This window comes from Martes martes, assembly GCF_963455335.1.
Source record: "Martes martes genome assembly, chromosome: 3".
NCBI classification, from domain to species: domain Eukaryota; kingdom Metazoa; phylum Chordata; class Mammalia; order Carnivora; family Mustelidae; genus Martes; species Martes martes.
Genome location: NC_137890.1, coordinates 879,413 through 901,822, shown reverse-complemented (window position 1 = coordinate 901,822; position 22,410 = coordinate 879,413). Strand labels below are relative to the sequence as shown.

Here is a 22,410-nt window from a genome sequence, read left to right as displayed (position 1 = left end):
CTGTACCCACTGGAGACATCAGACCCCTCGACGGTGACGTCTCTGCAGTGTTTCTTTTCCTTTAGAGAATCAGTGCACCCAAAAATGTTGAAAACGTAACCGTGAATTGCATTGAGGCCCTTTCCAGAGTCGGCCAGGATAGCTCTGTCCCTCCCTGCTGTTCCCAGAGGGAGCGTCGGAGTCCGGGTCTGACGGTGACTTAGCCCGGCTCTCGGTGAGAAGGGCTGCCGGCCGCGCGGCCCGGGACCGTGGGACTAGTGGCCTGGTCACAGGCTGTGGGGCCATGTTCCCCATGAGTGTGGGAGGCGGAGGCCACAGCCGCAGGTGAGGGCCCTCCGAGGGACTGTGAGCGTGCGGCTAAGGATGCATTGTTGCTCGGCGGCCGGTCCTCAGGGCCTAGCCCGTCGTGGCTTTCAGGACAACCGGCTCTGCGAACCCGGCTTTTGGCTTCTCAGGAGCTTTCGGCAGCGGAGAGTGGTTTCCTCTGACTTTCCGAAACACTCAGGGGAGAGCTGCTGAGACCCGCAGGAGCGGGGACAGTGCGCTGCTCTGCCTAAAGTGTTTATTCAGAGGAAACACTTGTACTGAGTCTTGCTTACGGGCTTGTACTTGTTGGTAAAGAAAGGTCCCATGCTCTGCAGAAACCTGGTGATTATCTGTGTTTTCATCATTTTAAATGTTGGGCAACTTGGCTGAAGTCACGGCTTCTGACGCCCGCACAAATGCCCTATCTGCTCCCGGCCTGCTCGGCCTCAGTGGGACTCAGGCCTCCGGCTGGGTCTGTGGGCGAGGCGTTTGGGTCTTTGTGGGGTCTTGGTCCTGGGCACCCGCTCTTGAGGGCCTGGACAGCAGGTGGAGCGGGGAGCCTCACTGGCTGCCTGCTGGCCGGGGCGCCCTTTCCCGTCCCCGTGGAGCCCAGACCGTGCGGTGAGTGGGGCAGGGCCCATGGCGATGATGGCACGAGACAGCTCAGACGTGGCTGGACTCCGAGAGGCGCCTCCGGGTGGGGCTCCCGCTGCCCGCCGCACACGTGTTGGAGATCTGCAGACCCAGAGAGCCGGACAGCACGGGCGGGGCCTTGGAGCAGGTGCCGAGTCTCTGCTCTGCTCACCTTCCTCGGCAAACACGGCCGCCGCCTCTGTTTGTTCCCATCGTCGCCGGTGTCCAGTGCACCAGACCTTATCAGATGGGAGCGGGTGGGACCAGGACTTGCTCTGGACACGTGGTCGGGTCTGAGGCTTCCGGCATGCGCGCTTCTCTGCGGGCAGCGTGGGACCTGCGCGCGGCCGACCGTCCGTCCCCTTCGCGGCAGCATGGGCAGTCGCACCCGCAGAGATGTCCCTTCTCCCTGAACCGAGGCCAAGGTGGGCCCGGACGTTCCTTTCTCCTCCGGTGCTCAGAGCCGGCTGGCCGGGACACCTGTGTACACACGCGGGTGGGGTGAGCAGCTGTCAGCCTGCGGACGGCAGTCACCTTCAGTGCTTGGTCTCAGCTCGGGGGTGAAACGGAAGTAAAGAGTCAGCTGGTCCCTCACGCAGATTTAGGGAGCAAAGTTCAGTGGGAGAGGCTGGTGGGTAAGCGCGGAGGGCAGCAGGACCAGGCGCAGGGGAGAGCGTCTGCCTGGCGCTCCCAGGCCATGGGGGACGGACGCGCCACCCGTATCTCTGTGGCAGAGATGAAAAGCTACTATGTCTATTCTGAGTGGTGCTCCTGGCTGCTGTCTGTCGCTGAAGGTGAGTCCCCGGGTCCTGAAGCCGCTGTCCTGCGGGTCACTCCCAGGGCTCCGGCGGCGGCGACCGGGCCTCCTGGAGAGGGTTTTTACGCATCTGCCCTGCAGAAGGGAGGACATTCTCGTGAGTCACCAGCAAGCGGTACCCCCCGGAGCAAGGAGCAGCCCAGAGAATGGCTGTGGGAGGCAGATGATTCTTCATCTGAAGTCATCATTCGATGACTCTGAGGCCCGCCAGTGGCTACCTAAAGCCAGGGACGTCCCTGTGGCTCACGAGGCTGGCCCGAACTGGACAGCAGGGAGCTCAGCCAGCGCCAAGCCCATCGGAGCCGAGCCCACTTCGTTCGAGCTCCGTGGGCAGAGGTCCACACGCAAAGTGTGTGCAGAACAGAAGCCACAGCGGCTCGGTACCAATGATCCCCTTCACGCAGTGACCCGTGGGTGACTCACTGGGCGGTCGGTGGCACTATAGGCCAAGCGCTGGGGACACAGCGCTTTGGGGACACAGAGGTGCTTCTGTGGTCTACTTTCCCGGGAGCCACAGAGCCCAGGGAAGCCCAGGGGCCCCGGCTGTGCATAGGGGCCGAGCAGGTCTCCTGTCCATGGATGGTTCCTCCATTCACCCCTGAAGTTCACGAAAGCTGCTGCAGTGTGGGGAGGGACGCGGCTTCCTTGCTGGCCGCTGCCGTCCGACTGTGACAAGACGTCTAAGGTCTCTGTGACCAGGCTGCGGGGTCACGGCCCGTGAGGACAGGCTTTTCCTGTCCTCATTGCCTGTCCTGCGTTCTCATCGCCGATGGAGAGCTTCATGGCGGTTAAAGCCGTGCCTCGCTGTCTCGTCTGAGCCCACAGATGGGGAGGGCCAGGCCATTGTCAGAAACGGTGCTGGTCCGGGGCTGTCAGAAATGCGGGCGTTGGCAGGCGATGTGAGCAGGCCCGTGGGCTGGCCACGGGGCCCACAGTTGGCCCCGTGGGTCTTGTTTCTGTGATGGTGGCGATGGGCAGCAAGCGGGAGGGCGCAGGAAGGTGAGGGGCCTGGTGAGGCCCCCCGAGGACCCCAGGAGGGCCAGCAAGGCTTAACTCAGAGAGGGGCTTGGCTTCTGAGCAGAGTGGGGCAGAGGACTGGCCTCTGGGTGCGTTTGTACAGTGATCACACGCTTCTCCCTGCAGGGAAACTGAAGCTGAGGGAGGGTGGACGCATCTGTGGGGGTTAAGGGCTGACGTCAGTGAGTGGGCCAAGCCCACGGTAGGTGAAACAGCCTTCAGCACAGGGGACAGAGGTGTCCACTGCTTCCCACCTGGTGTCCAAAGCAGCCTTGCCCGGCCCCGGCCCCGTCTCCCAGGGACAGAGGCCACTGCGGACGGGAGCCACCCACTCAAGGCCAGCGTCTCCATTCGTGTTGTGCCAAGAAAGGAAGCCGCAGGACTGTGCGGGCTTCCCGTGCGGCTCGGCTCGTGACCCAGGGACGTGGCGCTCCCAGCCCCAGACAGTCCCGTGGGGCAGGACCGTCCATAGAGCAGCTTCGCCTGCAGTGTGAGCGGCCGGTGCTCCGGGTCCAGACATCACACACCCGGCTCTCTTCCCCGGAGGAGGGTGATGGCATGGGGTGGGCCCTGGAGGGGGGCTTGCGGCCGGGGCTAGGTGGGGGCAGGGTCTCGGGGTGCTTCTGGTCCCCTCGGGCAGGAGTCTCTGGAGGAGGCTTCTCCCCCCTGCCCTGCCCCACTTTCCAGAAGCTCCTCTGTCCAAACAGTTGGTTCCCCTTCTGTGCCGCAAGGTGAATGCTACGGCCCCCCAGGGCCCCCAGCCCACCTGCAGCAGAAGTTGGTTTTATCCTCAGTCCGTTTTCTCTTTCCTCTTTCCTTCCATGTCCATATTCCATCCCTGCTACTGCCCGTGCCACTGCCCGTGCCACAGCTCCTGAGACTGAGAACGGCGGCCACGTCACAGGAGGTGGCTCAGAACTCTTGCCTGGAAATTGGAGTCAGGGCAGCGGGTCAAGGGTTGCCGTCCTAGAGCCCCGGGACCAGGCAGTCCCATGCTTTGACCTGGGAGCGGGGCCTGGGGACACAGCCGAGGGGCATCTGTATAGCAGGCAGGAGCCTGGGCCTGGCCTGAGTGTCACCGAAGGTGCTGTCACGTGGGCATGACATGAGAGCCGCACCTTTCTGGGGTGTGGTCACTCTGAGGACGCAGTCACAGGAGTGTTAGCAAGCGGGTGTCTGTTGAGCTGGGGCAAGATTCCCCAGCGAGCCTTGTCACCAGTGTCACGAAGTGGGGGGGGTGTCGCACCCCAGCTCCCGCCGAGCCACAGTCACCAGCCTCTGGTGCTCTGGGTGTGGCTGCTTCGGTGGGGCGCCAGGCACCTCACACTCCCCTGTGTTCGTGTTTTCCCAAACACGGAGGCAGAAAGGTCAAGTTGGCGCCTCCGACCGACGTGCCCGAGCCCTTCCCACCAGGCTCCGTGTGTGTGTGCGTGGTGGCACACGGATGGGCCAGCGGCCCCAGGACCCCGCAGAGGACCTTGTGCGTCCAGCAGGAGCTCGAGCTCAGCGTCTGGGGCCTTTCTTGACCGCAGGCTCTGTGCGAGACGCAAGGACTCGGCTCGGTGACGTTCTCACGGTGTCCCCATCGGTCCCACTGCAGGCTCTGTGGGAGACACAAGGACTCGGCTCGGTGACGTTCTCACGGTGTCCCCCTCGGTCCCGGGGTTGGGACCTGCAGGCAGATTGTCCACCCCGGCAGCAGCGTGGGTGACGGAGCTGCTCGTTGTCACCGTCCTGTGCGCAAAGACCCGGAGGGTTTAGAAACCCGGTCGGCAGCACAAGTGTAAATCCCACTGTGGGATCCGCGCCCTGAACCCCGCAGCATCTGGAGGCCGGCAGCGGGGAGACGGCTTTCCCTGTGTCACTAGAGAAGGCAGGCATTTCAGACACGGGGAGTAAAGCGCGTGCTGAGAAAAGCCAGCAGACGCCCATCCTGCACGTGGGGCCGGCAGGTTGCGGGGGAGCATCGGTGCAGCCCATTGCCAGCGCCGTTGAGAACGCCTGTGAAGTATTCACTCGTGCAGAAACCTTTATTTCCCAAGATCGCTTGAAAGAGGAGCTCGGAGCTCCCTGGGGCTGCCGTACGGGAACAAGTCTCCAGGAAAAGAAGCGGGTTTCTGTATTAAGCTGAGAGCAAATGAACTCACCAGACATTCCGAGGCCCGAGAAGGGCTGCTCTCCATCTGCGGGCAGCAGACCCAGGGCGTGGGCCGTGGGCCGGGCCCGCGCTTGGTGCCGCAGGGAGAGCGAGAGGCGTCGGCCTACGTGGTCCTGCGTGGTCGCCGTGGAGACTGGGATCAGAATCCAGAGCCGAAGGACCTCCCTGGGGTACTGAGAGGCCCACGGGATGAGATTCCTGAACTGAAATGGGACTCCCGGGAACTCCTGCTCCTTCCCTGGGAGAAGTGGCCCCGGCAGCCACAGGACAGTCCGCGAGGTCTGCACCCGGGCCCACCGCCCCTGCTGGCCGCCCGCACGTGGCAGCCGCAGGGAAGGGAGCTGGAGGCGTGTTGGCCCCAGGAAGCGCAGTCTGAGCTAAACCCGACAGTGAGCCTGTGGGAGAGTGGCCGGAGGCCCTCCCCTTCAGCAACTCATGCTCCGCGTGGGGCCCGTGTAATTCCCCGATCTTGGGGCGTTTTCCTGAATGACATGGACTCCTTTTTGTCATGTTTTCCAGTTGCATTACCCATTTTTGGGGGGAATAAAAGCACATTTTTTTTAATAGCACGGTTTCATTGATATGTTGGAAACGTAACTGGAAGTTGTTAAGCATTCCAGAAATCTATCAGATAGTTGTGTACGGAGTGGATGAAAAAGGCGTCCTAAATAGACAGCTTAAAATGCAATTGAAATTTGCATTTTAAAATGTTCACGAGGCTTTTGCTTTTTCCGCCCAGCCTTCCAGCTGCACAGAGCCTTGTGGGGACTGTGGGAGTGGGAGGCAACCGGCGGCTTTGGGGGGGTGCCCGTGCTCCAGCCAGGACCCCTGCCGGAGGGGTCCGGCTTGTTCCCGTCCCAGCCCCAAACCCCCTCAGCCGTGCTTGGCCAACATTTGGGATTTCAGGCCATGAGCACACTTTCTTCAGTGATCTCGTTGTATTTAAAACAAGGAAAGTATTACTTTTATTACTAGAAACCAGTGTGCCCTTAGCAATAACCCGAGCTCTTGCTGCCAAGGCCGTCCCTCTGGTAACGTCCAGTCCTTGCTCCTTGGGGCGGACTTTGGGACGCGCGGGGCTCACTGCAGGAGCCCGTTGCATGCAGCATCAGACACCTTCTGAACCGGGTCTCCTTTATGAAGCGGACGTGGAACATTCTGGGGTGCGATTTTCGGGGGCCATGTGGCACTGACTAATTCAACCTGCCCTCAGCCACTTTTTTAATCAGTCCCTTTATGTTGTATCAGCACAACTTCGAAACACCGTATCAACACGACATGAGAAATAGCAAAAATTTCGTTGATGATCTGGGGTTAAGAGCACTGACTTTGACACTGTATCTGAGCTCCGAGCAAGACGGAAGGAAACGCTCTCTGTCTCTCTGTCGACAGCCAGGCACAGCACAAACCCTAAAGCGCCCACCGTCCAGCCTTGCTCGGTCAGCACCAGCCCAAGCCGAGCATCGTGCCCACGCTCAGGTCCCAGAACGGCTGCGGCTCAGGACGCCGGGGAAGGGAGCACACGTGTTAATATGAACACGGGAGCAGCAAGGTACCGATGGGGTCCCGGGCGGCCGTGACCGTGGCCGGGGACACAGGACCTCGACTTCTCACCGGAGACACGGGGGCTTCAGGCAGAGATGTGCGTGTGGGAGCAGGTGGCCTACGGAGAGACTGGGGTGGGACCTGGGGACAGTGCAGGCCATGCAAGTAGCCACGGCAGTAGCAGCCGAGGGACGGGGATTGCCGGAGAGACGGCCAGGAGGAGGGGCGCAGCGTGTGTGTCTTCTGGGGATGGAGGAGAAGCCGGCGGAGGAAGCCGGAGGTCCACTTGGGACTTGGGGGGGCAGAGGAGACAGACATCAGAGGAGGAGGTGGTCCTTCCTTTAGGATCGGAAGTGTCCGCGAGAGCCGGAACGTGGGTCTGAAGGGTGGCAGGTCAGCCGTGACCTCACAGATACTGGCGAGGGTAGGCAGCGGGGACCACGGGAACGCGGGAGCAGCAGCCTGTGGACAAGTCTCGTTCCTGTGAATGAAAACCACATAAAACACAGACCTGCCGCATAAACTGGCCTCACTTGCAGAGGAAAAGTGGGTGTGGCGTGGCCACGTCCAAAAGCCGTGCACTGCCCCGGGGCACTCGGCCGGCCCATGGGATCCTCTGCCCCGACTGCACGTGGCTGTACAATGATCTCGAAGGCTCCCTTCAGAAGAGATGAGCCCCTTCGGAGGCTGCTGCTCTGCGGTCTCCTGCCCTCTGTCTGTCCCTTTTTCGGAAAACCACGCCCTGCCACTCCCTGGGCCGCCTCTCTGCCCCACCAGGGCGGGGAGGGGGAGTTCGTGCCTCGAGGTGAGGGGGCCTCAGGTGATTTCCGGGATAAAACAGGGACCCTCCTGGGTGGTTAACCTGCTGGACGTCCTGGTGTGATGGCTCCAGGCTCCCTCTGTCCCGCCGGGAAATACTGTCCCTCCATAGCCATGCGTGGCCGGCCCTTGGAAGCTGTGTGCGCGGCCGCCCTCCCGGGGTCCGCGAGCCGTGCACACTTGGGCTGGGGCGCCGGCGGGGACATGTCTGCCAAGGGGGTGTCCCACCAGAGTGAGGTGGCGGTGAGGTCCCTGGGGAGGGGGTCCCCCGCACAGGGTGTGACGTGCTTCCAGGACAAGAGTGGTCGCGACGAGGGTGGTCTTTAAAGGGCAGAATCAGGTGTATGAAGGTAGAGTCCGTGGTCGGTCAGCGGAGGGCAACACACGGAGAAAAGAGAATATCGACTGGGGGCTGAGTGGGTGAGGACAGAGCGGGAATCCCGACACGGAGGAGCGGACTGCGGGGCCCCAAGCCTGGAGGGGATGCTCGGAACTGTGGGATCTGCATCCCCTGGTGGCCAGGCCCCCTGGGGCCACATCCTGGGAGTGCCCCCCAGCCTCCCTGCCCCGCGAGTCAGGTGCATGCTCTGACCTGGAGGTTTGTGGGCGGTGCCATGCCAAGCAGGGGCCTCTTGGCCAGAGTCCGGATGGCGCCAGGGGACGCATCTGAGGCTGGAGCCTCCTTCCTGGGCTTCAAGCCTTCTGTTCGCCCTGGGGAGCTGCCCACCTCTTCCGGCTGCTTGGGGACGTGCGTGAGACCCTGTTCCATGGCCAGACCCCTGCCACGCCCTTCATCGCAGGCCAAAGGCAGGCCTGAGAATGGCGGTGTGGGTTTTCCGGGATACCCTGCGGGGCCTCCGCACCCTACAGACCGACGATGCTGTCTGGGACAAGCTGGTGTGGGCTGTGTGCCCAGGTGGCGTTTGGGGCCTGATGGCTGGGTTCCCATGCCCAGTGGGCCCCCTCCTTGCTGTGCACTGAGGCAGGGGGCCCAGTCTTCCCATCTATAAGATGGGCACAACGGCACATTTCTCAGAGAGCTGCAGGGCCCCTGGAGTTTGCCCAAGGTCAGTGGCGGGGACGCCTTGCCCACCTCACCTCTCCTCATGCTGCATATTGTCCTTGGGTGCACAAGGAGCCCGTCTGCCCGTGGGTCTGTCCCCTGTCCTCCACCAGGGCTCCTCAGCCTCAGCGGGGCCCTCTGACAACCCAGAGGTCAGGGGTGGGGTCCCACAGAGCTGGGGCCCCAGCACCTGACACACTGCCCTTGGCCTCAGTCTGCACCGGCAAACGCTGCCGTGTGTGGAGTGAGCGCTGGGAGCAGTGGGGAGGGAAACTCTGGCTCAGGGACCACGGGCACCCCAATGCCTGTCACTGTCCAGTGGCAGAGCCCAGGCCACCTGTGTGGTCTGAGACTGTGCCCACCGAGACCTAACTTCATCCCCTCAAGGTCACTGCAAGGCTGCGGCAAGCCACCAGCCACTCATCCTGGTCCAGGCCATCCCCCCTCCCATGACCCCAGGAGGGAGAGCAGGAAGCAGTGGGGGGAGGGATCTGACCCTAGCTGCCCATCTGCGTCCTGCGGGGGCTGCAGGGAAGGAGGATGGGGCCCAGGGGGGTCGCAGCCCTGACTGTGTGCTGCCTGCCAACCCTGGGGGCACGGGGGTCAGATGGGCCACTGTGGAGGCTGCCCCCGGTGCCGCTGTTGGAACACAAACTGGGACTCCCGAGGCCACAGACGAGGCCCCTGCCACAGTGGGTGCGCCCAAGTGAACAAGGCCACAAAGGACAGTCCCTCGGGGCCGCAGACCCAGCCACAGGACGCAGGCTTCTGTCCTGTACACACACCCGGATCCGTGCGCTGGTCCTCTTCCCACAGACTCTCCCGAGCCCCCGGGTCCCGCCTCTCTCCTCCCTTACGGCCCCGTCACGGGCCTCTCCAGGTCCCTGGGCTCCGCAGGGCCCCTGGGCACAAAGGTAAAGGACAGTTTTAAAAATGAGCTTTTCTGAAGCGTCTGCCGTCCGAGGAGCCTCTGGGGCGTCACCATGGGCTGGAGCAGCTTCTGGGTGTGCGGCTGCGCCGTGAGCCCGCGCCGCCCCGCAGGACACCCAGGAGCCCATGGGACCGTCGTCCTGCCCTTTCCATGAGATGGAACTCATCTAGGGAACAGCTTTCAGTGGGTGCGTGGCGTCTCTCCTAAGGGGTCCCCCGAGGCCACATCCATCCCTCCATCTGCTGTCCCACATCCGTGGACCTCTTCCTCAGAGGCACATCTGAGGGGCTGTGGGCACAAGCCCCACGGCGCCTGTTCTGAGGCCCTGCTGGGCTCCAAGGCCCGGCTGCAGCCACCCGCCATTTCCTGGCTCGAATGGGCAAGGCCCTGCCTGCCTCTCGACAGCTCCTCCCCGCCACCCCCACGAAACTCCTGCTCAGGCCTTCAGACACGCCCGACACCAGCTCTGGCTTCTGTGCGCCGCCTGAAGTCACTTCCTTCCAAACTCTCCAATGAGGAAAGCGACATGCAGCTCGGTGGTTGGTGTTAGAATCCGTAACTCTGGTCGGGGTGTGGTCCTGAGCCCCAGGCCGCTGTGGTCCAGCCTGGAAGAGCGTGGGTGACCTCTCTGCACCTTCCGGACTCCGCCCACCAAATGTGGCCTGTGCCCTCTGGACGGTGTGGTGGGGGGCACTGCTGTCATTCCTGGGTGGGAAGAGCCCTGAGCCGCCATCCGAGTCCTGGACACCTGCCTCCTGCCACCCCCAGCTCCCCAGGGCGAGGCCCACTCGCTCCCGGACCCACGGGCGTGCCATGAAGGGAATCAGCCTCGCCCTGCCAGCGTCCACGCCTATGGTAGCGTTTTAATTACCCTGAAGCTCCAGCTGTGTTTGCTCTCCACCATGTGTACCCAACCCCAGAGCCCGTCCAGGTTCGTTAGGTGTGCGACTTGAAGTTGTGGATCCTGGTGGAGAACAGGGCTCCTGCCAGGTCGCACCAGGTCACAGCTTGTGTCCTCTGGAGAGAAGCGATGGGTACCAGGCCCTGCCTGGAGGAGGAAGCGGCTCATCGTGGAGGGGATCTTCCTGCGGCTTGTGTGTTTGTCCAGCCAGGCACACAGAGCCTCCCTGTTTAGTTCACGGAGACCGGGCGGGGGGTCCTGGGGGCCACACGTCTGCTCAGGGACCTGCACTGAGGGGGGCGCCACCCGGGCCCCTAGATGCTCACTGGCCACCCTCCACACCCCAGCAAATGTGCAGAGAAAGTACGAGACTGATGTGGAAGAGGAAGGGGAGTGGAGAGTGGGTCAGGGTGGGGGGGGTCGGGGTCCCCGGTGCCTGATGAGGAGGCTGGGTCTGCACGAGGGTGTTCACCCAGCGATGGGCCGCCAGAGTCAGTTTGGAGTCAGAGGGAAAGGAAGCCTGAGAAGCCGAGGGAGGAACAGACTGACCCAGGGCGGCACCGTCTCAGGAGAAGCAGCCGCGGTGAAGGATGGGGCTGGAAGGATCCGGAGAAGCAGGGCTGAGTGCAGAGGAGGGGGAGGAAGGAGGAGGGAGGCTGCAAGAGGGACACAGTGGTCCGAGGACTCAGCAGCCACCGTGTCCGGCTTCACCTGCTGCCCTGCAGAGCAGACACCTGCTGGCCCGCGTTGCCGTGGTGATGAGACAAGGCGGGTGGTGTGGGGTGCGGGAGGGGCCGGAGGCTGGTGCTGCGTGCAGGAAGCAGGCCCCCCACCGTGTCATCTGGCAGAAACTGGCAGGAGCGGGCTCTGGCTCTGCCCTCCGCATCCTTGTCTTTCAGGGCCCGGAGCCCGTGCTCAAGTCATGCCGGCACTGCTGTAGGGTTCCAGGGGACACAGGTTTGTCCATGAGGAGATCGCTCTGTGCCTGGCTTAGCTTTTCTTGCACCTCGGGACGAGGAGGGATCAGTGCCAACCCCTGCATCAGTCAGGCAGCAGCATGGAGGGGCTGCGGGCGGGTACTTGGTGCTGCCAGTACTCGGGGCTATGGGTACTCAGGGCTGCGGGTACTTTGATGCTGTGGGTACTCGGGGCTGCGGGTACTTTGATGCTGTGGGTACTCGGGGCTGTGGGTACTTTGACGCTGTGGGTACTCAGGGCTGTGGGTACTCAGGGCTGTGGGTACTCGGGGCTGTGGGTACTCGGGGCTGCGGGTACTTTGATGCTGTGGGTACTCGGGGCTGCGGGTACTTTGATGCTGTGGGTACTCGGGGCTGTGGGTACTCGGGGCTGCGGGTACTTTGACACTGTGGGTACTCAGGGCTGTGGGTACTTTGATGCTGTGGGTACTCGGGGCTGCGGGTACTTTGATGCTGTGGGTACTCGGGGCTGTGGGTACTTTGACGCTGTGGGTACTCAGGGCTGTGGGTACTCAGGGCTGTGGGTACTCGGGGCTGTGGGTACTCGGGGCTGTGGGTACTTTGATGCTGTGGGTACTCGGGGCTGTGGGTACTTTGACGCTGTGGGTACTCAGGGCTGTGGGTACTCAGGGCTGTGGGTACTCGGGGCTGTGGGTACTCGGGGCTGTGGGTACTTTGATGCTGTGGGTACTCGGGGCTGCGGGTACTTTGACGCTGTGGGTACTCAGGGCTGTGGGTACTTTGACGCTGTGGGTACTCAGGGCTGTGGGTACTTTGATGCTGTGGGTACTCGGGGCTGCGGGTACTTTGACGCTGTGGGTACTCAGGGCTGCGGGTACTTTGATGCTGTGGGTACTCGGGGCTGTGGGTACTTTGATGCTGTGGGTACTCGGGGCTGCGGGTACTTTGACGCTGTGGGTACTCGGGGCTGTGGGTACTTTGACGCTGTGGGTACTCAGGGCTGTGGGTACTTTGATGCTGTGGGTACTCAGGGCTGCGGGTACTTTGATGCTGTGGGTACTCGGGGCTGCGGGTACTTTGACGCTGTGGGTACTCAGGGCTGCGGGTACTTTGATGCTGTGGGTACTCGGGGCTGTGGGTACTTTGATGCTGTGGGTACTCGGGGCTGCGGGTACTTTGATGCTGTGGGTACTCGGGGCTGTGGGTACTCGGGGCTGCGGGTACTTTGACGCTGTGGGTACTCAGGGCTGTGGGTACTTTGATGCTGTGGGTACTCGGGGCTGCGGGTACTTTGACGCTGTGGGTACTCGGGGCTGCGGGTACTTTGATGCTGTGGGTACTCGGGGCTGTGGGTACTTTGATGCTGTGGGTACTCGGGGCTGCAGGTACTTTGATACTGAGGGTACTCGGGGCTGCTGCGGGTACTTTGATGCTGTGGGTACTCGGAGCTGTGGACACTCTGATTCTCCGGGTACTTGGGGCTGCGGGTCCTCGGGGCTGCGGGTACTCGGGGTTGGGCAGCCTCGTCCTTCACACTTTGTGTTTCAATGTTCCGTCGTCACCTACCCTGTCTGCCGGATACTGTGGATTGTGACCAGAGTCGCTGCGTCTCTGCCCATGAGTCAGCAAGTCCTGTTTGGGGACACACGCAGCCTGTCACTTGCTTCAGGCCGTGGCAGCCCCTGTGGGTGCTCATACCCTCAGCTCTGGAGAGACCGGGCCCCCCTGTCACCAGGCTTCTCCCTGGGGAGGTAGCCAGAGGCCCCAAAACCCCTCTCAGGGAGAGCAGCCGGGAATGCTGGTGACAGGAATGTCATGCAAACCCCCCCACGAGACCCGAGTCCTCAGCAGGGCCACCGAGCAGTCAGCACGCTCGGCCCGCCCCGTGGGGCCCGCCCCACTGGGTTCTCCGCAGACACTGCCTCCCTGCCGTCCCCTCCACTGCGGCCCGCGGGCAGAGCTCCTGAGTTGTCTCTCTCGTCAAGGCGTCTTGAGTATCCACCGCCACCCTGTGAAGAACACGTCCGTCTTACGGGAAAGCTTTCTTGGCCCGACAGTGGGTTCTGTGCGCGGAGCTCTGGCCCCGGTGGCCTCACTGCCCGTCACACAAAGCCGACACAACACGGGCTCTTGGACTCTGCTGGTTTCTGAGAAAAGCCACTTGTCGGCTGATCAGGGTTGACGTCCGCAAACCCTAGAGCTACGCCCACCCTCCGGGCCCACGGCCAGCCCTCTGTCCCACGTGTCCCTGGCCCCGACCCCAGGCTCCAAGCTCAGCCGTCCCCGCGGTACGGAGTGCCGTCCCCCGGCCGTCCTCCGAGGCCCCGAACAGCTCCAGCGGCTGAGCCCGTTCCCAGAACTGGCCTCTGGCCCCAGAGACCCGGCCGGAGAGGGCCCCGTGCCCCTCGGGCCGCACGCCCTGCCCTGCGGCACAGGCTCCCGGCTCGCTCTGCGCCGCAGAGAACACAGCTCCGGGAGCGGACGGAAGCCGGACAGAGCCGCAGGTCCTCGGCCGGCTGGGTGGCTTGTGACGAGAAGGAGGCCCTGGCGCGCGCCGAGGAAGGAGCCACGGCAGGCGGTGGAGACCGCGGTGGAGGGCCGGCGCGGGAAACTCGGAGAGCGCGTGCGGCTGTGACCCCCGCGTGGGGCGCACCTGCCTCCGAGGGGCCTCCAGGGCGGCGGCCAGACCCGGATAAGGCACCGCGGAGAGAACGCCCGTGTGCCTCCGTCTGCGCGCCCTCCTCCTCCACACCCCTCCCGGGGCCGCAGCCGCGTGACACGCACGTAACACGCATGAGCCGGGCCTGCCAGGGCCGGGCCTCTGGGGCCGCCCGAGGACCCGGTTAGGGCCCGTGTGAGCACCGTAGACCTGGGGCGTGAGGGCAGGACGGAGCAGACATGAGCGCCACGGGTGTGGGGCTGCGGGGCACGAGGACGGGTCACAGTATGGGGTAGGGACGTGAGAAGGGCCCTTGGAGAAGCATACATTTGGGGGAAAAACTCAGAGTGAGCGATGGGTCAGCTCCATGGGTGTTTGGGGCGGAGAGTCTGGTTTATCCTACTAATAATTGGGGATTTGTCCTGGCCTTTCTCTGACCGTGGCCAGGGCTGGGACGTAGCTCACGCACCACGGCCCCAGCTGTGAGGCGCTGGTGTCTGACCACTCACTCACCGTCCCCGAGCCCCCCGGGCAGCGGGCACGCGTTTCTTGGGTGAACGAACCCAGTGTCTGCCGAGGGGAGACCTTCCACCGGCCTCTTCCTCTGTGAAGTCCACGTTGCCCTTCTGAAGGGGACCCCCTTGCTCGCTCTGCTTGCGCCTGAGGGCCCGCCTCCTGGCAGCTCGGCAGAGGCACTGGGGGGGGGCACTGGGGGTCGCCTGGAACCCACCTGCCCAGCGTTCTCTGCTGTGGGCCTGGGGCCTGGAGGCCGGGGGCCGCTGTATCAGCCCAGCCTGCAGGGCGAACCAGGACAACGGCGGCACCGCAGGCCCAACCATGTGTGTTTCCTGGGAGGTGGGGGCTGCCCGGCGGGAGGGCCGGCCCTGGACGTGGTCAGCAGGGAGTCCAAGGGTCCGGAGCTGGGGCTGCGCCCCACCTCCCTCCAGGGGACCCGCTCTCTCCAGCAGCTGGGAGAAAGGGGGCTGTGCGGGCCCAGACGTAAGACCCCTCCCCAGCCCGGGCCGGTGCACCCGCAGGCTGTGGGGGAGCTCCAGGCCAGGCGTGGCTGTCCTTCCCGGACACAGGACCCGAGGAGCCCGCCCGGCCCCGCCCAGGTGCAGACCCCCGGCTGAGGTCACGGCCCGCGGCAGCTGCTGCCGTCCTCGCAGCCCAGCCTGCCTCCGGCAGCCCCGAGCCCGCACACCCAGGCTTTGGCCTGCGAGCCTGCGGTGGCGCAGGAGTGCGGGCGCGGGTGGGGGTGGGGGAAGCACCGCGGTAGCCCCTCCCTCGACCACATGCCCCTGTGCCGGCCCCCCTGGTGGCCACCGTGGTTGCTGGTTCCTCAGCGGTGTGGGCCTCCCTGTGTGTGGACTTCGAGGTGTCCCTGGCCAGGGGCCTGCCTGGTGCTGTGGGGGAGCTCTGCCAGGGTCTGCGTTGCAACTGGGGCCCCGGCTGGGGTGATGCTGGCGGGTGCACCCGCAGGTCCCCCCGAGCCAGGGGCTTGCCGCCCGGTGTGCTTGCTGTCCCCCCCGCCTGTCCCCGGCAGCACATGAAGTGTTGTGCCCGCCCCGATCGGGGGGTGCAGTGCACAGGAAGGAGGGGACTGGAATTGTCCAGCAGGTCAGTCTGGCCACGTGACAGGCGTGAAGGGGGGTGTGGAACGGGGCGAGGGCAGCGGCCATGGCGGTGAGCGTGCCCCCCCCAGCATGGGTGCGTGCAACCTTGCTGCCCGAGCTGCAGGCGGGCTGGAACCGAGTCCCGATGTTACATTCGAACAGTGGGTAAAAGCTGCCCACGCCCGTGAAGTCTACTGCCCTGACCCCGCTCGGGACAGTCCCTGGAGCGTGGGCTGCAGCTCCACACGCGCCCGTCGCCTGGGCTCTTCCTGCCCACAACCTGGTTCCCCCCCACCCCCCCCCCACCCCGCTGGCAGCCTCCTCCGGTCACCTGGGAGCTCCTTAGCACGGAGCCAGGCGCTGCCTCCAGCCAAAACCAAACCTGCATTTTAACGAGCTCCCCAGGGGGTCCCCTCCCCCTTACATTTTCCAAGTTCTTAGCCCTTGGGGGCGTCCGAGGCTCCGCGCGAGCAGCCGAGCGCACACGGCTCTGCGAGGAGCACAGGCGCAGGGACAGACAGACGGGGGGTGGGGGGGGGACACAGACAGATCCTGGCAGGGCAGGCGAGGTGCCCCTGGGCCGGAGGTGCAGACCCTGCCCCGCCCACGGCTGGGGGACGACTGCGCTGGGCACGGGGGCCCCCGCAGGGAGGGTGCTGACGGGCGGCAGGGTTGGAGCCGGCCCCAGGAGCCGCCGCGCGGCGGGGGCTGGGCAGTCCCTGGCCGGCACGTCTAGGGAGCGTGCACCTTGAGCTCCCTCCAGAGCTGCGGACACAGCACCAAGGCCCCGGGGCCGGGCCAGCGGGCGACCCAAAAATGGAGCCCTGCCGCCTTCCTTTGTGCGCCCAGGACGGGCGTTCCGGGAGACAGGCCGCCGCCTCCTGACGCCGGCGCGCTGGTGGCGACAGCATGACCTTAAGCCTCATCTCCCTGCTGTCGCAGGACATCTCCGGGCTGTGGCTCTCCTGCGCACAGCACAGGTGCGTCTGGGCTGCGCGCCGGCGGGGGGTGGGGGGGGACGGCGTGTGGGGGGCAGGCCGGGGGCCCTCGGGGACGCGGCGAGTGTGCCGACACAGGGCGCGCAAACAGAGGCTGGCGGCCCTGTCAGTGGGGTCCAGGCTGGGACGGCTCCGGGGGTGGGGCTGTGTTGGGCGACGTCCCTCCCGCCCTGCGGGGTGCCCGGGCGGCTTGAAGCCACTCTCCCTGGAAGCCGGGAGGAGCGCTCCCAGCGGCTCCTTTGTTCAAGCTTTCCAGGAGACACACTGGTGCTGCGATTGCCAGGAGCCCCAGGGCCTGGGGGCGGGCAGTGCTGTGGTCCCCGCGGCGGCTGGTGCCCAGACACCCTGACGGAGGGCTGTCCAGCAGCGGGGTCGGGCCTGGGCCCCCGGCCCCCCATGGTAACAGCCACCCGGGTTCCGTGGGACCTGCTCCGGCCCCCAGTGGGGGTGTGGGCACCTCTGAGGCCGGCCAGGGTGCCCGGGGAACAAAGACCGGGGCTGGAGGATGAGCACGGCCCACGTCTCCTTGCTGCCGGTCTGAGGGTGAAGGGCGCTCGTTTTGAAGTTATTCATCAGGAAGTACGTTTTCCTGCAGGTGTTTCTGCCAGAGGGGTGGTGGCAAAGGAGCTCCTCCTCTGTTTCTGTAGATTTGAATGAATCGGCCAGATCTTAGCGGCCAGTGGCAGTAGGTAAACATCTGCCATCCCCAGTTTGAGGACAGAGGCCCTGGGTGTGCGTGACTGTGCCCGCCACGGAGGTGGCCGCAGGGAAGGCCGCACGCAGCGCCGCACGCGGGGCGAGCCAAGCCGGACGTGGGGCCTGCGGTCAGCCCGTCGGGGAGGGCGCAGAGGCTCTGCAGGACGCACTGTGCTGCATGTGCCTTGGCTGCGGGCGGGCCGCGCTCTCGGGGTGTCTGGCGCCCCGCACGTGTGTTCTTTCCGGGAGGCTCCTCGGTGCAGCCGCGGGTCATTTCGGACGCGGCCTCGTTCTCCTCAGCGGGGACCGGCTCTGGTTCCCGTAACTGCCTCCAGCAGACGTTATCTCCGCGGTGCGCCGGCTGTGAGGGAGCGCCGGGGGCTCCGGTGTGACTCAGGGTGGGGGTCTCCCATCTGCACAGACCACTGGCTGCTTCTCCGAACAAGGGCGTCTGTCGCCTGAGGAGGCGGCGGCCGTGGGTCCGCGTGACAGTGGGTCTTCCTCCCGCAGCTGCTCCAGAACACGTCATGCTGGCTTTGATTGGCACCTGCTGTTTACCAGCAAGGATGCCCACGCCGCCCCTCACGTCTGCACTAGCAGCGGCTCGTACCTGCCCTGAGTCAACAGGAGACCAAGGGGAGGCCACGGGTGTGACCCGTGTCCCAGGGTGACTCACTGCAGAGCAGGATGGCGGGTTGGAGCCACGATCCCGCCACAGGCTGAGGTGCCTCCCGTCTTGTCCTTGTCACATCCGTGGGGTCAGCGGTGGTGCGTGACCTCTCCCCACCACAGCCTGCCCTCAGCGTCTGTCCCTGCCTCCCGCACGCTGGACCGTGTGCGTGCCCAGCGGGGTGAGGGCTGCCGGTGGGCCATGTCCGTGGAGCCCCCATATCCCTGCCCTGCTGGCCGCGGCAGCCCACTCGCAGGCCGCCATGGTGAGGTCCGGAGTAGATGAGACGTGCGAGGTCTCCGTGCGGGTTAGTGCAGCCTCTTGTTTGCTTGTAGGTTTCTAGAACTCTGGGGGCTTAGGAAGTGGGAACAAGGTGCACGTCTACAGTTCAGGGAAGAGTTTTGGAGAGTCCCTGGGACTCCTGGAAGGAGCTCACTGCCGGTGTCAGTGATGGACCGTGCCGTGCCTCCCCTTCTCGCACGCGTGTTCTGTGAGCAGGTCTGGAGGAAGGGTGCTCGTGAGCACCTGCCCTGAGGAAGGACCAGAGACGATGATTCTCCTGATCTGTGATCCTTTAGTGTAGACAAATAAGAACACTCGGTCAGAAACATTTGCTTTGTTTTTAAACAGCGGTGACAGGTGTGGGTGTGGGGCATGTGTGTCCCTGGTGTGCGTGTGTGCTGTTTACATGCGGCGCGTGTGAGACACACAGGCCGTGCCTGCCGCCTGAGAGCCAGAGGAGATGCTGAGGCTGATGATGTGGGCCTGGGGGACCCCGGTGCCGTGGGACGCTCGGCCCAAAGCCAGAACATGTGGCCAGTGTGCTGTCACCCATACTGCCCTGGGGCTGACGGGATTTGTTTTTTTGTTTGTTTTTAAAGATTTTGTTTATTTATTTGACAGAGAGAGATCACAAGCAGGCAGAGAGGCAGGCAGAGAGAGAGAGAGGAGGAAGCAGGCTCCCTGCTGAGCAGAGAGCCCGATGTGGGACTCGATCCCAGGACCCCGGGACCATGACCTGAGCCGAAGGCAGAGGCTTTAACCCACTGAGCCACCCAGGCGCCCCAAGATTTGTTTTTGCTCCAACCCAGACCCTGGGTTTCTGAGGAGCAGGAGACCTTGGTCTGACTCTGTGGGTGTGCAAGGGTGGGGGTTGTTGGGCACACGGGACGGGCCTGATTTTCCACCCTCTTTCCCCGCTGTCCTCCCTGGCCCCGGGAGCTAAGATCCTCCAGCCTCCGGGGGGTCCACACGGCACCCCCCTGCGGAGGGCCAGCCTGGGGCTGTTCCAGGAGCCACTGGGCCTGGCGTTCCCAGGGTCACGGGCTATGGCTCTCCTGCAGGGACGGCCCCGTGGCTCTGTCTGCGAGATCATAACCCCAGCCAGAAATGGCCCTGGCCCTGTCCTGGGTCCCCATCCAGGCTGCCCAAGCAGACGCCTCTCTGTCCTGGGACAGCAGAGGGAGCTCACCAGCAGGAGCATTACCAGGAGTGACAAGTCCGCAGATATCTCGTGCCGAGACCCTTTGAGGCAAGAGCTGGCCGAGGGCTGCCGTCAGCGAGCTCTGGGTGCCGCTGGCTTGCCGTCCTCGTCACCCACCCCACCTGGCCGCCCGCGCTGGGCTGGTGTGGTCAACACCTGCCTGGTCCCGTGAGCCTCCCGCACCCCCTCATCCAATTCTGGGCACTGAACACCCGCTACGTGGCCGCGAGTGTATCCCGTGCTGCCTCTCCGGACGCTCCGCGAGATGCCGCCGTCCCTGCTCTGTGGTCACGGGCTCCCAGGGGCACTGAGCACGGAGGGCTTCGCTGTGGCTCTCGTGGCATAGTGTGGTTTCACGGCTTCACGAGCAAACACACTCTAGTGTTGTGGCTGGATCCTCTTCCCTAATATTCGTGCCTTAAGACCCATCTGCTGTTGACTGTGCCCTGGCCAGGTCTGCGCGCCACTGCCACACGGCATGTCTGAGAGGCGCAGGTCACCCCTGTCGAGCCTCCTTGTGCTGACGCTCGTTTGGCAGTGGGCGCTGGGGGGGTGGCCTCAGCTTCCCAAACCCTCCGGCCATGCGGCGTCGACGGTGGGCCTTCGCACCTGCTCCTGCCCTCAGGGGAGGACGGCCTCCCGCCTCGTTCCCCGCCCTTGGGGCATGGCCTTTGGCAACCTCCCAGGTCCCATCCCGGTTCCCAAACCCACACAGGTGCACGCTCGGTGGCAGAGCCGGGAGGACTTGTGCTCTGTCGAATTGAACAGACCAATGACTCAGAATTCACAGGAATTTCAAACTCAGAAACGTTCAAAGGGAGCTCCTGGCTGGGCTCGGGCCTCGATCTGACTGCTGGGCGGTTCTGGGAGAAGTGGGGGCCAGCCCTGTCAGCTGTCGGGAAGGACAGGTGTGTGACGGTGACCTCGGGGGGGACCCCGGTGAAGGAGGCCCTCGCTTGCGGCAGGAGGACCCTTCTGGGCTCCAGGGGCTCCAGGGCCCATGGCCAGAGCTGCAGTCAGGACCCGCCCTGAGCCCAGAGGTGGGGCTGGCTACTGGAGCCCCTGGCCGTGACCCCAGCTCCGTGACACACAAAGCAGCCTAGACAGAGTGCTGCGGCATCTCTCCACCGGCCCCTGGGCTAGCACCCTCTGGCCTGCCTCGCTGGTGACACCCAGAGGCGAGCGGCTGTGTCCGGGGTGGGACCTGCACTGGCTCACAGACACCCGCCCCTCCATGTCTGAGCCCGTTTCTGTGCTCACCTCCGTGGCCTTAAAGCAAAACCAGAGCCCGTGCACTGAAGACGCAGTCGCCGGCAGAAGGCTGTGTTCGTGCAGCCCTGCAGAAAACTGTCCCACAAACGGGGCGATTTGGCCCCACAGGACCCTCGCGGCAGCCCTGAGCCCTGGGAAGCAGCCCTGGCCCGGCGGCCGGGGACACGCCCGTCAACCTGGACCCCAGCCGGCAGGTGAATGGCTTCCCTCAGGATTCGGGAGGCTGGCCAGCGGGCCGGGTGCTGACCGGGGGCCTGGAGCCCGCTGCTTTGGGTCCCTGACCTCCCCCTCCCATCTGGGGGGCGGGGGAACCCACTGAGGTGCTTCCAGGCCCACCCTTATTTTCGCCTGTGAGAAGGTGCCTCCGAGACAGTGGGCGCTCGGGCTGGACCGGCGCTGCTGCAGAGGGACAGGAGCGAAGGCCCAGGGACCCCCGGGGCAGGGCGGAGCGCCGTGTGACCCGGGGCCCTGCTCGCCCTGCGCACAGCCGCAGTTCTGTCCCTGCGCGGCACAGCTGTTCCCTCCTTAATCCGGACCCGCTCCAGGCGCCGGCTCCTCCTACCTCAAGCACCAGAACCCCGCAGGGACAGGGTGGAAACAGCAGGCAGGGGCCGCGTGGGGCCTCCTGAGTGTGGGGCCTGCCCCTGCCCAGGGTCTGAGCGATGACCTACGTGCACCGAGGGTATGAAGAGGTTCCTCACCCACACCAGGACTTCCTGAGCCAGCAGGGCTGGGCGAGCGGGGCAGGCCCAAGGAGGGGCCAGAACGGTCCCAAATGGTCCGGAATGATCCGGAACGGCCCAAGGTGGTGTGAACGCAAGGAGGGCGTGTGCTCTGGGCTGTGTTGTTCTTGGGGGCCTGGGCTCCCCGCTGGAGCCAAGGAGGGCTTTCGCATGGGCTCACCTAGATCGGGGCAGGGGGAGCCCGACCGCGGCTCCCGAACACAGAATCCAGGGCATGAGGACTTGGGAGAGTGGGTGCCGGTGAGCAGCCCAGTGCGGGGCGTGGGTCGCGAGTCAGCGTGTGTTCCCACGGCACGTGGGTCTCCGTCTCCCCAGGGTGGGCTCAGAGCCCATGTCAGGAACCGTCTCCTCCAACAGGGGGTCCAGTTTTCGGGTCTGGTTCTGAAACAAGGTCTTGAGGAAACGTCTGACCTGACTGAAGGGGGGAATGTTTCCGCGCCTGTTGTGATGCGTTCATGCTGCCTGTGTAGTCCCCTGTGCTGTTCCCTCCAGGATCCTCCGTGTCCCGTCCCCATGTGCGTGTGCGTGTGCAAGGCTGCATTTCTGGGGGACACGGCCCCCGGTGCCCGCCGCGGGGGCCATGTGGACAGTGGTGACACCTGCCGTCCACGTTTCCCGTGGTTGCGGTTTTCTCGGTAACAGCAGCCGAGGAGAAAATACCGTGGACAGAACAGTGGGCTCGATGCACCCCCCCCACCCCACGGTGGCTTAGAAAGCCGGGCGCCGGCTGGGGCCCAGGGCAGGCGGTGCACCCCAGGCGTTAGTAATGCTAAACCCCCACCCACATGCCGGGCGCAGCGCACGTCGCCCCGCGAGCAGGATGCCACAAAAACTAGCTCAGGAGGCGGAGGAACCCCCGGAAACCAGGGACCCCCACGCAGCAAAGGCGAGTCAGCACACAGACCGTGGCCCCCTGGCCTCAGCCGCTCATCACAGCAGCTCCTGGAAGACCGTGCAGACGTGCCAGCAGCCTGCACGCGGGGTCCCTGGGGCCGGGCACAGTGCGCCACTGGTTCAGGTGTAAAGGCACGTAGCGGCTGCTCCCTGAGCCAGGCCTCCAGGGCCGCGGTGCCCGACGCGTCCCCCACCACCGTCTCCTCTACCTGCCGCAGGGCCAGCGTTCACGAGCTCCTGCCGGTCGCTGC

The 22,410-nt window shown here is 64.7% G+C and overlaps 1 protein-coding gene across 7 annotated transcripts in view; it reads left to right on the top strand.

Moving 5' to 3' along the window:
• Positions 1-1,585: 1,585 nt before the first annotated feature.
• The window catches only part of MCF2L (MCF.2 cell line derived transforming sequence like), a 76,201-nt gene continuing 55,376 nt past the window's right edge, over positions 1,586-22,410 (top strand). For all 7 annotated transcript variants that reach the window (XM_080799021.1, XM_080799019.1, XM_080799020.1 and 4 more), the window contains exon 1: positions 1,586-1,733. In XM_080799021.1, coding sequence (XP_080655147.1) covers positions 1,637-1,733 — 97 coding nt within the window. In that variant the 5' untranslated portion in view covers positions 1,586-1,636. The remainder of the gene's footprint in view (positions 1,734-22,410) is intronic.